The sequence below is a fragment of the Littorina saxatilis genome, linkage group LG2, assembly GCF_037325665.1.
Source record: "Littorina saxatilis isolate snail1 linkage group LG2, US_GU_Lsax_2.0, whole genome shotgun sequence".
In the NCBI taxonomy this organism is placed as follows: Eukaryota; Metazoa; Mollusca; class Gastropoda; order Littorinimorpha; family Littorinidae; genus Littorina; species Littorina saxatilis.
In genome coordinates, this window is record NC_090246.1 from 89,112,059 (window position 1) to 89,125,639 (window position 13,581).

At 39.4% G+C, this 13,581-nt stretch overlaps 1 protein-coding gene across 2 annotated transcripts in view; it reads left to right on the forward strand.

The window, feature by feature from the left end:
• LOC138960081 (GPI inositol-deacylase-like) overlaps positions 1 to 13,581 on the forward strand; it is a 70,902-nt gene that overhangs the window by 3,885 nt on the left and 53,436 nt on the right. For both annotated transcript variants that reach the window (XR_011453882.1, XM_070331811.1), the window contains exons 2-8: positions 2,427 to 2,494; positions 3,028 to 3,048; positions 3,833 to 3,897; positions 4,971 to 5,056; positions 5,530 to 5,575; positions 6,243 to 6,331; positions 13,218 to 13,314. Coding sequence is in view for 1 of the 2 variants with exons in the window: in XM_070331811.1 (XP_070187912.1) it covers positions 2,427 to 2,494; positions 3,028 to 3,048; positions 3,833 to 3,897; positions 4,971 to 5,056; positions 5,530 to 5,575; positions 6,243 to 6,331; positions 13,218 to 13,314 (472 nt within the window). In the remaining variant the exon portion in view is untranslated. The remainder of the gene's footprint in view (positions 1 to 2,426; positions 2,495 to 3,027; positions 3,049 to 3,832; positions 3,898 to 4,970; positions 5,057 to 5,529; positions 5,576 to 6,242; positions 6,332 to 13,217; positions 13,315 to 13,581) is intronic.

Below are 13,581 nucleotides of genomic sequence, written 5' to 3' on the forward strand. Positions count from 1 at the left end.
CGATTCTGCCGAGTTTTAGGAGTAGACGAGCATGCCAGACGCTGTCGTACGCAGATTTAATATCAAAGAAGGTTCCAAGAAGAGAATTATTACTATGTGCCAAGGTCTTTTTGATTTTTTCAGTGACGTGCACAATGTGGTCCGCACACGAACGACCTTGCCTAAAACCTGCCTGGCATGTAGGAATGATATTGTGTTTATTGAGGTGGAACTCCAGCCTCTGGTTCACCACACGCTCAAAGATCTTGCTGAGGTGGGGGGTTAGTGATATGGGGCGGTAACTGCCAGGTAGATTGCCCGGTTTTCCGCTCTTCAATACTGCTACTACTTGTGAGTCTGACCACGCTGCGGGGATAGTATCCTTTAACCAGCATAGGTTGAAAAACTGAGTGAGCAACTTAACAAAGTTAGGTGGTAGATGTTTTATCATGTGATATGATATTGGGTCTAAACCTGTGGATTTTTTTGGGTCTTTCACAGAAGAGATGGCGTTTTGGACTTCTTTTGCCTTAAACATGCAGTTTATAGGCAACTGGTTGTCATCTGGGGGGTATGTGAAACCCTTCTCCTGATCTAACCTATAATTGAGTCGTTCAGTATCTAGGGATTTTGATTGACTATTTTTGGCAAAGGTATCTGCTAATAGGTTTGCCTTTTCAGAGTCAGTTGTGGTCATTTTATCACCCGATAGTAGTGGCTTTTCTTTAGTTCTGTATCTACATTTAAATCTGCGGATTTTCTTCCAGATTTTGCCACAGTCTTTGTAATCTTTAGTTTCTTTGTGGACAAAGTTTTCCCAGTTTTGAAGTTTAGCCTCAGCGGTGATCTGGTTAAATTGTATTTCAGCTGACTTCATATTCGTGAAGTTAGCGTCTGAGCAGTGCCTGAGATATGTCCTAATGTGATATCGCTTGTTTGCCAAGGCTTCATCACAGTCTGCATTCCACCACTCATTCCTTTTGGCCTTACAGTTAGGATTTACTGATTTAAGCGGAATGTGATTATTGGCAGCAGTGAGTATACATTGACGCATACAGACAGACAAAAGCCGCTAGACCCCATCACAAACAGAACTCTACAATCCACAGGTGTTGCCTCCACACACACACACACACACACACACACACAGAGAAGCCGTATATATATATATATGTATATCTATATCTATAAATATATAGAGATAGGTGAGAGTGTATTTTTCGCGTGGCTATAAATTGATTCGACCTTTTCACTTTGACAGTAAGAACAACTTACGGGTGCAAGGGAAGCGTTCTGGACAGCGCAGTGACATTCTAAAAATAGTAACTCAGAAACGGGAATTTGGGGTGAACGGCGCGAGACAGAGACAGACAGCGTGGCGGTTCACCACAATCACCTTTGAAGGCGAAGTCCTGTCAAACGGGATTGAGAATTTTAGAGCTTATTTCTTAGCCCTATATTATCTGCTGTGGCTTCTCACATGCTAGAACATACAGACAGACAAAAGCCGCTAGACCACATCACAAACAGAACTCTACAATACACAGGTTTTTGCCCACACACACACACAAACACACACACACACAGAGAAGCCGTATATATATATGCATATCTGTATCTATAAATATATAGAGATAGGTGAGAGTGTATTTTTCGCGTGGCTATAAATTGATTCGACCTTTTCACTTTGACAGTAAGAACAACTTACGGGTGCAAGGGAAGCGTTGTGGACAGCGCAGTGGACAGCGCAGTGACATTCTAAAAATAGTAATAGTAAGTTACAAACGGGAAAGCCACACGAAGGAAGGGAGATAAACGCCAAACACTGGAGAAGATAAGGAAGAGTTAGTTATAATGGTGAAATGAACACAAAAACCAAAATCAGTTCAGCGCTGCGCGCTGAGAGCACGTGTTGAAATATCTCATCGATGATATTGTGTCCGGGGTGTAGCTGAATACGGTGTCCAAATTTGAAAAAGATCCACCGAGAACTTTGGCGTTGTGATGTGGTGTAGCGGCTATGGTGTGTCGGTATGGGGGCCCGGGTAGCTGAGGTGGAACCAAAATAGCTGAGGTTGAACCAAAATCGGTTCAGCGCTGCGCGCTGAGAGCACGTGTTGAAATATCGACCAGGTTGTGTCGTGTCCCGGGTCTACCTGAATATGCCCACCAAATTTGAAGCAGATCCATCGAGAACTTTGGCCGTGCATGGCGAATACACAAATACACAGACACACACACAGACACACAGACACACACACAGACACAAGTCGTATATATATATATAGATTATATGAATCAGAGTGTTTTTTCTGAGCCATTAAGGCACTGGGATTGGCCTATGCAATGAATCATAGCAAGACAAGTTAGTCAAACTTTCTTCAGTTTGATCCAGGTTAAGTTCTTTGAGACTGCAGGGATAATGTGCATGTGATTTCATTTTTCAGAATGTGCCAGTGGACAAAAGCATTGCTAAGCAGTTTCCAAACTACAAACTTTATGTGTATGGAGAAGGGTAAGTATTTTAATTGTTTGCATATTAAATATGTGTATTTTTCAATTTCAGAGGAGTTGATTTCATATAATGTTTTATTTTTAGTGCTAAACTAATGTGTCTGATATGACCAGCATGGTGGATGTGTTCTTTATGAACAGTAACAAGACTGATTGAGGCTTTCTCTTAAAATAAAACATGTGTTTGTCATATTTTTATATTTAAGTTTTTATTTGTGTAAAAATGTCTATGTTTATTTGTCTTCACTGTGTGTTACTGCTAGCTGGGTTTTTTCTCTCTTTCTTGGTATTACTGCAGTGGGCTTCTCCCCCTCCCTTTCTGTTGAAGTCCCCCCACCTCCCTCCCTTCAATACCTTCAATCCCTTCCAAACTGTGTTCAAGAGTGTGTGCATGTCCCTCTCTCCCATGACGTCCCCGCCCCACCCTTTCCGGTCTGTGTGTGGGTATATTCAGTAGAAGTTGCATTAACAATCAGATGTATACATTTCTACACATATATATGTATTAAAAACATGTTTGTTTTTTTCCTTCAGGGAATATGCTCGGCAGATTAGGTAAGCATGGAATACTTTTGCCATTGTCTGTCACATGTTTTGAGTATAACCACGTTGTTATAAAGAAGATTTCATTCAGCGTGTTAAAGGGCGCGTCGAGGTTATTTACTGCTGTACCATCTTGCACTGTTTAGCTACTTTGGAACTTCTTCTTCTGCGTTCGTGGGCTGAAACTCCCACGTACACTCGGGTGTTTTTTGCACGAGTGGAATTCTACGTGTATGACCGTTTTTACCCCGCCATTTAGGCAGCCATACGCCCCTTTCGGAGGAAGCATGCTGGGTATTTTCATGTTTCTATAACCCACCGAACTCTGACATGGATTACAGGATCTTTTCCGTGCGCACTTGGTCTTGTGCTTGCGTGTACACACGAAGGGGGATAAGCCACTAGCAGGTCTGCACATAAGTTGACCTGGGAGATCGGAAAAATCTCCACACTTAACCCACCAGGCGGCCGTGGCCGGGATTCGAACCATCAACCTTCGGATTAAGAGGCCGACATCTTACCATGTACCACCCCGCCACAGCGCCCATCGCTACTTTGGAACAAAAAAAATGACAGGCGGGGTCTTGCCACTTGCCTGCTTGAATCATCGCACATTCAACTTTGACGCATTAGAATGTGATTGAGGATGTCAAATCACCCAAAGTCTTTTTCCTTATGAGGTCTGCAAGACTTTTATGACGTTATACAAAATCTGTTTTTCAGGTACTGATCTTTGAATTATTTCAGCATTTTGGATTGAATGTTAATTATCTTGGATTGACCTTTGTGATTGTAGTGACCTGAAGTTCAAAGGAATCCCCGTGCTGTTTATTCCTGGGAATTCAGGAAGCTACAGACAAGGTATGGACGTGTAAATGACTGCCTTACAGTGTGACTGAAGACAGGAATTATTCTTTAGTTTGCACGAGATTAATGCACTGCATTATTAAATGTGTATTTGGTCACAGGAGGTTCATTGCACTAGATGGAAGCCATGGCAATATCAAGTACATGTATAAGGTCTTTGCTGGGCAGCTGCCATGACAGTCTTCTGTAATTTTAAAGCAGGATGTACGTTGACTTGAGTCCCCCAATAGTTCATCATGCTGAAAAATAATCTTCCCACGGAGTCACCTTCTTTGTAGCAAGTGAGTTTATCCTACATACATGAGAGAGACACTCGTGAGATAATAATCGTTCAAATCACACGTGTGTATATCATGTAAATGAGGTCATGTCAAGCAAGTCTGGCAGGGACCTGTAAGGCTGTTTTTCTACTGCTTGTGATGCCAAAGTCACCGAGACAAACGTCATTATAGAAAAAAAAATTGCGCTTGCTAATTACCCTCGATGAATTTTTAGAACTAACACGTCATGCCACACTTTCAGAGTAACGTTTCTTTACTTTGACGTAATAGATTGCACAAGGCTTTAGAAAGAGATCAAGGTTCCAAAACAAGCGTCTTCAATTTAGCTGTCTCGAATGCAGGACATTTTCAGTAAAAATACACGTAAGTACAGTATGTAGGATAAACAGAATACTACATGGCTTGCTGTTCCGTACCAGATTTACACTCGTTGCTTTTTCAAATAGTGAACAGCTCGCTTTCGCTTGCAGTTCAATATTTTAAAAATCAACTCGTGTAAATCTGGTACGACACAGCAAGCCATGTAGTATTCTCTATGTTTAGCGCAGGCACACTCAGCAACAACAACATGACCTGAGTCAGAAAACATTTTTGGGCCATCCAGATTGTTTGCTTTTTGACTCCCCTGAATAATCAGGTGATTCTTAGGAATGAGCAGTGTTAGGCCGCCATATAAAGCATTTGCTTTTCTTGTTTTGTTAGACAGATCACCCCCAAAATTGACAAAACATCTAGCAAGTACATGTATCAGTCTGGTGTACTAAAATGGATGTGTTCTTTGTGCAGTACGTTCACTTGGATCTGTGTCACTGAGGATGGGAAACAAACTTAAAGTCGGATTCCATTTCAACTATTTTGTTGTTGACTTTCAGGTAAGAATCCTGGTAGCAGGCTAATCATTCACCTGGAAAACTGCCCCCAACAATTGCCCACAAGTTCCAATCACACTCACAAGTACACTTTCACACACACACGCACTCTCATACACAATCACAGACATGCATCCACCCCCCCATTTGTAGGTAACATGGGATAATTTTAGTGCATGTGTTAGTGTGTGTGTGTGTGCGTGTGTGTGTTACCAGTTATTGCTAAATTTTGACTTATTACTTACTAGTTTTAAGCTGTAATACTAATAACCCTGGTTTATATTTTATTTTGATTGCTATGATATCATACATGTACTTCTGTAGTATCAGACCTGGTTGTTCACTGTGTTTTAAACTTATCTGCGAGGAAGCTACTATTGTTTGTAAAACCACAAGAGTTAAAACAGTCAACTACAAACAAGCCATTATTGTTTGTAAAACAAAAGAGTTATAAAAAAATAATTTTTCTTTTACAGGATCAGTTTTCAGCCCTTCACGGAGCTATTCTTCCAGAACAGACAGGTACAGTTGTTGCGTTCTTACCAAAGAATGATGTCACGATTTTGGTGTTTAAGTTTTAAACAGTGGCAAAATCTAAGCTCAGACAGCCAAGCTTCTCTAAACAAAAAACTGATGAAGGTTTTGATTGCATTTTATTGCAAGACAATTGTTGTGTATACAAATGTAGAATCAATAAAGTAAAGCTAACACTGAACATGTTCTTAAAGGAACTATCCATATATAACGTTGATAAACATATTCACTATACATAAATGAATCATGAAAATGTATGCTGAAGTGGGTATCATATTACAACATTGTTGAGCAGTATCTGTCATAATTCCTTGTCCATTGTATTGAACATGTCTCATTTCCGTCTTATGCATTATACCCTTATGTTTGTGTGCATTGCTTGACAAAATGTAAACAAACTGCCTGAATAAAACATTTTTGAAGAAAAAAAATGTCACCTAACCTACTTGGCTTTTTGTGCCTTTGAGTCTTGTTCAACTAATTATATCCCATCAGATTTTGGTTGAGGGGGCCAAATGACCTGTGGTTTTTTAACCCTGGCTAAACACTGTACTTGAATATGCCGTTCCATGTGTTTAGCTTTTGTTTGCCCTATGTTTGTGCTGCACATCTTGCCATCTTCCATGAACATTTAGAAAGGACACTTGTTTTGCAGAGTTTGTTCGTAGCTGTGTGAAGAAGATTCTGAGTATGTACCAGTCCACACATCCACCTTCATCTGTGATTCTGGTTGGACACTCTATGGTAAGTGTGTGTTTGTTTGTGTGTCCATGTCAGTCTGTGTGTCTATGTAGGTGTGTGCGTTTGGCATGTGTGTCTGCGTCTGTACAACATTCTTCTATATGTAGCACTTTTTACAATCAAATGGCAGTCTGAAGGGGCGTTATAAAATGCATTGGACAAGTTCAACATATTCAAACACTTCATATTTACAGATGGCTATCATACTCTGTGTCTTTGTGAAATGTTTGTGCAAATGATACTGCTGTTTTACTGACAGGTATATGAGCCAATGTCAAAAGGTGCTGTGGGTACGCTAGGTATTTTATAAGTTCTGTAACTATTTACTGAATGTACACTCAGATGGAACTTTTGGTTTTTCTGAGAGATTAATGAATAAAGATGATCGCAGAGAAAAACCAAAGACTAACTATAAACAGTTAAAATTCTGCTCCTCATTCATTACGCAAATTAGTGCTTTTTAGGGACGTATTTTGACAAGGTGTTTGAGTACTCTCGATAGTTTTAGAAAAAATGCTAATAAGCTTTTTTTCTGGGCAGTTGGATTTAAACCAAATGATTGCATGAACCCCAATACATAGTTCTGTGTGTTTTTCTTCCCATTTGTCCGTTTTTTAAAGAAATTATTAAAGTTTGAAAATTGCGTGTCTAGCGTGACTCTTTGCGTCACAAAAACTCAAACTTTAAAAAAGCTTCCAAAAAATGTTGTTGTTCAACTAGCCAGTTTTGAACAAAAACTGTCTGTGAAAAGGAAAAACAATGAAAATAACCACTATATTTTGAAGTTTGGTACCATTTCTGGCTAATTTAAGCTTTGTCGTCACAATGTCACACTAGACACTTTTTTAGCAAATTACCTTTTTTTTCCACAAAATTTTTAATTTCTTTCTTTTTTTTGGCTAGCAGTCAGAAGCAAATCAAATGACTGCTTCATAATCACAGTTTTTGAAAAGAAGAAATAAAAAGGAATTGTCATTATTGTGTGACAGAACAATTTGTCGTCACAGGTCACACTAGACACACGACGTCATTTGTCCATCCAAACAAAATTTATGTAATTAAAACCACTGTTTTAGAAGATTGATTACGTGCTTTAATTATCGACAAATGCTTGTTCTTCATCACTCTCTTGAGATGACCAGGAAGAAATAATAATGGGCCAGAATTCCCAATCATCTAGGCCGTTTTCTGAACTTCGCGCACGGCGCGCTAGTGTTAAGACCGCGGCCCAAAAAAACACAGTCCGGTGCCCAGCGATGCTCGGAATACAGGAAAAGGATGAAAAAAAACCGACCAGGAGTATGCTGTCTACCTGGATAGACAGAACGTATTGAGCAAGGCTTGGAGGGAACACCGGACCGACGAGCGGAGAGCATAATGGATCGCGAGAAAGCAAGACATCGTAAACAGTTGAGCAGGTAATTTACAAATCTGTAGAATCTTCTGTCAAGTCTCCATCTAATCCAGAGTCGAATTAAAAATTGAGTATGCGAATTTGATTACCTTTCAGTGTACAGACTGTAACGAGGACACTCACACACACACACACACACACACACACACACACACACACACACACGCACGCACGCACGCACGCACACACGCACGCACGCACGCACCCATGCACACACGCATGCAAGCACTCACACACACAAGCAAGCACGCACACACACGCACGCACCGATGCACGCATGCATTCAAGCGCGCAAAATGTGTCAGATTTTGGTAGGTTTAGGAATGTGTTTATGTAAAATTCTTTTTAAAGAAATAAACCGGGAAAAAAACTACCCAATGTTTTGCGCTAAAACCCGTCTCCGGGTTAATAATTTTCAGTTTAAACCGTTTGCTGCAGACCTGCCGTTTCACACAGAGATTATCATTGCATGGACAATTAAAGAACTATAAATATGAGGATACTGATACTCAACATTACAACTCATAATGTGCGGTGTGTGTGTGTGTGTGTGTGTGTGTGTGTGTGTCCCAGGGCTCGTGCGAAGAAAGAAAACAAGTCGCGTAAGGCGAAAATACAACATTTAGTCAAGTAGCTGTCGAACTCACAGAATGAAACTGAACGCAATGCAACGCAGCAAGACCGTAATACCCGAAGCATCGTCAGTCCACCGCGCACGGCAAAGGCAGTGAAATTGACAAGAAGAGCGGGGTAGTACTTGCGCTGAGAAGGATAGCACGCTTTTCTGTACCTCTCTTCATTTTAACTTTCTGAGCGTGTTTTTAATCCAAACATATCATATCTATATGTTTTTGGAATCAGGAACCGACAAGGAATAAGATGAAGGTGTTTTTAAATTGATTTGGACAATTTAATTTTGATAATAATTTTTATATTTTTAATTTTCAGAGCTTGTTTTTAATCCAAATTTAACATATTTATATGTTTTTGGAATCAAAAAACGATAAAGAATAAGATGAACGTAAATTTGGATCGTTTTATAAAAACAATATTTTTTTTACAATTTTCAGATTTTTAATGACCAAACTCACTCATTAGTTTTTAAGCCACCAAGCTGAAATGCAATACCAAACCCCGGCCTTCGTCGAAGATTACTTGACCAAAATTTCAACCAATTTGGTTGAAAAATGAGAGCGTGAAAGTGCCGCCTCAACTTTCACGAAAAGCCGGATATGACGTCATCAAAGACATTTATTGAAAAAATGAAAAAAACGTGTGGGGATATCATACCCAGGAACTCTCATGTCAGATTTCAGAAAGATCGGTCCAGTAGTTTAGTCTGAATCGCTCTACACACACACACACAGACAGACAGACACACACACAGACACACACACACACACACACAGACACACACACGCACATACACCACGACCCTCGTCTCGATTCCCCCCTCTACGTTAAAACATTTAGTCAAAACTTGACTAAATGTAAAAAGAAAAACAGCTCTCCGCTAACTGCAGCAAAAAGGAAGAAAACGGCTATTAAAAACATAATTCGTAAAGCGGAGACACCTGCAGACAGGCAGAAGAAGAAAACCAAAGAAAATGCTAAGGTTCGGCAGTGCAAAAGATCTTCCATGACAGATAAACAGAAGAGGGAATTGAACAAAATAAGAATGGACAGATACCACAGAAAACAAGAAAAAGACAATCTGACGAATCTCGCAAGACCAGTGAGCTTTTTGAAGTCAGTAAAAATGGCATTTAATGCCATTTCCAGGAAGCGGGACAAAGAGTCTCTTCAGAAACAAAATTTCATTAAAACGTTACTCAAGCGACAAGCAGTACATCAAGACAGTTGTAGAACTCTCAAGCAACTGTACGTGCGTAAACGTCCGACAGACACAAAAGTGGAGAAATTCTACGACAGGGAATCAATCGATGTGCCTGGAAAGCGTACAGTGTCAAAAGTGTCAATGATCCAGAAGAAAGTTCTGACCAAGAAAGTGGAGGACTTGTTTGAAATGTTCAAATCTGAAAATCCGTTGTACAAAATATCTCTGACCCCTTTTGCACGGAGGCGCCCAAAACACATCCTGCTGTCTACCAGTCGGACTTTTCTGCAGTGCCTCTGTGAGACTATGCACCAACCCAATGTTGAAAGTTGACAAGCTAAACCAGCACTTGTCTGCGATAACTTATTTAATCCGCTTTTATGGAATAACCAATATTTTGTTTATGATGGAAATGTACTGTATTTTGAAGATTGGACAAGAAAGGGTCTTGTTAGCGTATATGATGTTTTACATAGAAAAGAGTTTGTTTCCTATCAGTTCATTTGTGATGTTTTATGAAAATCCCCACAGAGAATTTTGAAATATAACATGGTTCGTGCTGTTGTTGTAAATGTTATTAATAAGATGATGCACGGAAAGGAAGAAATTGATTTGATGGATATCCCCTCTTATCGTGGTAAGAAAGTACACAACGCACAACAGTTTAGAAAAGAATTAGTAAGCATGAAACTTGTTGAACCGTGTGCAATTGGATTTTGGAGGAGGAAATTTAATTATGAAATTGACAAGAAAGATTGGCTGATGAGTTTTGAATCGGTTAAAGAGACAAGGCTACGAGTATTACAATGGAAATTACTTCACAATATTTACCCCACAAATATTATGTTATGTAAAATGAAAGTTGTGGAAGACAATATTTGTTCACACTGTAGTAATAGCATTGACTATATAGAACACTTTTTTTTCTTTGGCCCAGTGGTGCTTGAGTTTTGGAAACAAATTGAATTTTATATTTGGGTACAGTTGGATAAACAGATAAAGTTAACTGTGCATGAAATCATGTTTGGAGTTAAAAATCGAAAAATGCATGCAGCTCTGTTGAAAGAATTAAACTGTATAATTTTGGTTGCTAAAATGTGCACAAGTATTTATAAGAAAACCAAGGCTTCAATGCCTCTTTTTGTTATCTTCGAAAGGCAACTGCAGATCAGAAATATTTATTTTTGATTAAAAAGTTCCAAGACAAATATTTAGTAACTTTTTTTAATAAAAACAATTGTAAATGTTACCTCCACCATCATTACCCCCCTGACCCCCCCCTTTTTCACTCTCTCTCTCTTTCCCTCTATCTCTCTCTCTCCTCTCTCTCTCTCTCTCCTCTCTCTGTCTCTCTAAAGATGTCTTTATAATGAATTGTCAGAATGTATTCCAAATGAGTGTGGTCAATTATGTATCTATACATCCGTAGATGCCTTTCATTTGTTTCATGAATTTTAATACTATAGACTTTTTGAGTGGTAAATGTTGAAGGATGAAAGAAAATATATTGTGAGTGGACGGATGCATGTTATTCATTAAAAGCCCCACAATGATGTGCTTGGCAACAAATAAAAAAAAAGAAATAAAAAAAAAGACTCCAACATTACAAACCTTAAAGGCACAGTAAGCCTCCCGTAAACCATCACAGATCTATACTGTCAGGCTTTTACACACAGTACAAACACCCTTCCATGTGAACGCTCACTAAACGGGAACATCCCAGGTGCCCTACGTAAAGAGCGAGCAATTTTTACAGAATTAATTTTGCGGATTGTCTCAGAGACAATCGGACCGTGGTGCGTTTTGGCGCTAAACCTAACATTTAAAATCTAAATAATAAATTGACAGCTTGTTACACAAACATTCTTAAATCATAAAAGAATTCTTTTTTCATCAAGACAAGATCAGTACAATTCGAAGTTTTTAAAGTTTGAAACAAAAAAAATCCCGGAAGCAGGGTCACGCAAGGTCGTGGTTCTCGTAGCAGACGACGGTTTATGCCTATCGCCGATTTCTCTAAACAGTCAAAAGCCATCGCTAGAGTTCTTGTGAACCACAGCCGTTTGTTTCGTGCATAGTCAGATAAGCTCACATCGAGTCGCATTCAAATTACTAACTGACGACTACATTGTGAAAAAGGGAAACTGGATCACACGGTTCACGATGGCTCAAACCACGCAAAAATAAATTCTTTGAAAATTGCTCGCTCTTTACGGAGGGCACCTAGGATGTTCTCAAGCGGTGAGTGTTTAAATGAAAGGGTGTTTGTATTGTGTGTAAAAGCCCGACAGTATCTGTGATGGTTTACGGGAGGCTTACTGTGTCTTTAACATTTGACCAGAGTCAACTAGTCTTTCGTCATGTCACGGCGTTTTCTTGTCCTGGGAATATATTTCATGACCCCACTGTGACCTTGAAATGTGACGCAGGTCTTCCATATTTGTATCATCTATGGGGGACATCAAACCCTGGAAATGTGGAAGTTTCAAAGATGTAGCCCTCAAAACATTCAAAACAATGATACTTTTTACTTTTTGTTCACCTTAGACGGCCTGCTATGACCTTGATATTTGACAAGGGAGAACCAAACTCGCATCATATTTGGATATCATCAAAACATAGAAGTATGGGAAGTTTAAACGCTTTCGCTACAAAGCATTTTGAGAAAATTCCAAATTATTCCCTTTTTGACCCGAAGACAACCCCACCGTGACCTTGACATTTGACAAAGGTCACCCATATTTATATCATGTGTGTAGGCTATCAAACTCTGGAAATTTGTGAAGTTTCAAAGATGTAGCCCCAAAAACATAAAAAAACAATGATACATTTTTTTCTCCTCATTAAGACAGACCTGCTATGACCTTGCTATTTCACAAGAGTAAACCAAATTGAGCATCAGGATTGGATATTATCTCAACAAAGAAGTGTGTGACGTTTAAAAGCTGTTGCTTTAAAACTTTTCGAGAAAATACCAATTTATCACTTTCTGACCCAATACGACCCCGCCGTGACCTTGAAATGTGACGAAGGTCAACTACTCTCTCACCATGTCTGGAGGTCATACAATCATACAAGTATGTGAAGTTTCAAAGCTTTGACTTCAACAATATCTGAGAAAACCTCAAATTAAAGAACTTTTGTATGGAGCACATACCGTTTGTGACTGTGATAGCAATAAATGAATTCATGTTGCTAACATACACATTTTATGCGCTTTTACCTTGATTATATTTAATCTACACCCCAATACTCATATGCGAGCTCAGTAGAAATGAAAGGTCTAGAAAAAAAATGGAAAAAATCAGGTTTATGTCCTTACATGCCACAAGAGACACTCGTCAAGCCTCAACTTAACGGCCAAATAACACAGCCGTTGTGAAAGATTTTCCCTTTTCTCCTTTAGAAACTATATACTGAATGTGTTAAGCAACTCAAAACACCAGTCATTTTACTTTGGGTGTACTTTGATTTTCGAAGCTGTCAGACAGCACCTTTTGACATTGGCTCATATAGCCTCCTCTGTGTGTCTTTGTGAAATATTTGTGCACATGATACTGCTGTTTTACTGGCAGGTATCTCGTTCTCTGTGTCTTTGTGAAATATTTTTTCAAATGATGTTGCTGTTTCTCTGACAGGGTGGTGTGGTAGCCAGAGCCTTGTTCACCTTGCCGGGATTTGACCCCAAGACCGTGCACACCATCATTACACAGAACTCTCCCCACCAGGCCCCAGGTAAAAAGTCTGTCTGTCCATCCATCTCTCTGTCTGAGTCTCTATCTCCTGGTTTCGTGAGAGAGTCTGTCTATTCCTTGTGTTCATATTAGACTCTTTATCTGTGATGAATATGCATGTCTGTCTGTCTCGACCATTTTTGAGAGGGAGAGAGAGAAAGAGCATGTCTTTGAAGTGTAGAATTATGAGTCTGTCTATTCTGTGTGTGTTCATATTAGACTCTTTTTCTGTGATGGATATGCATGTCTGTGTGTCTGTCTCGACCAT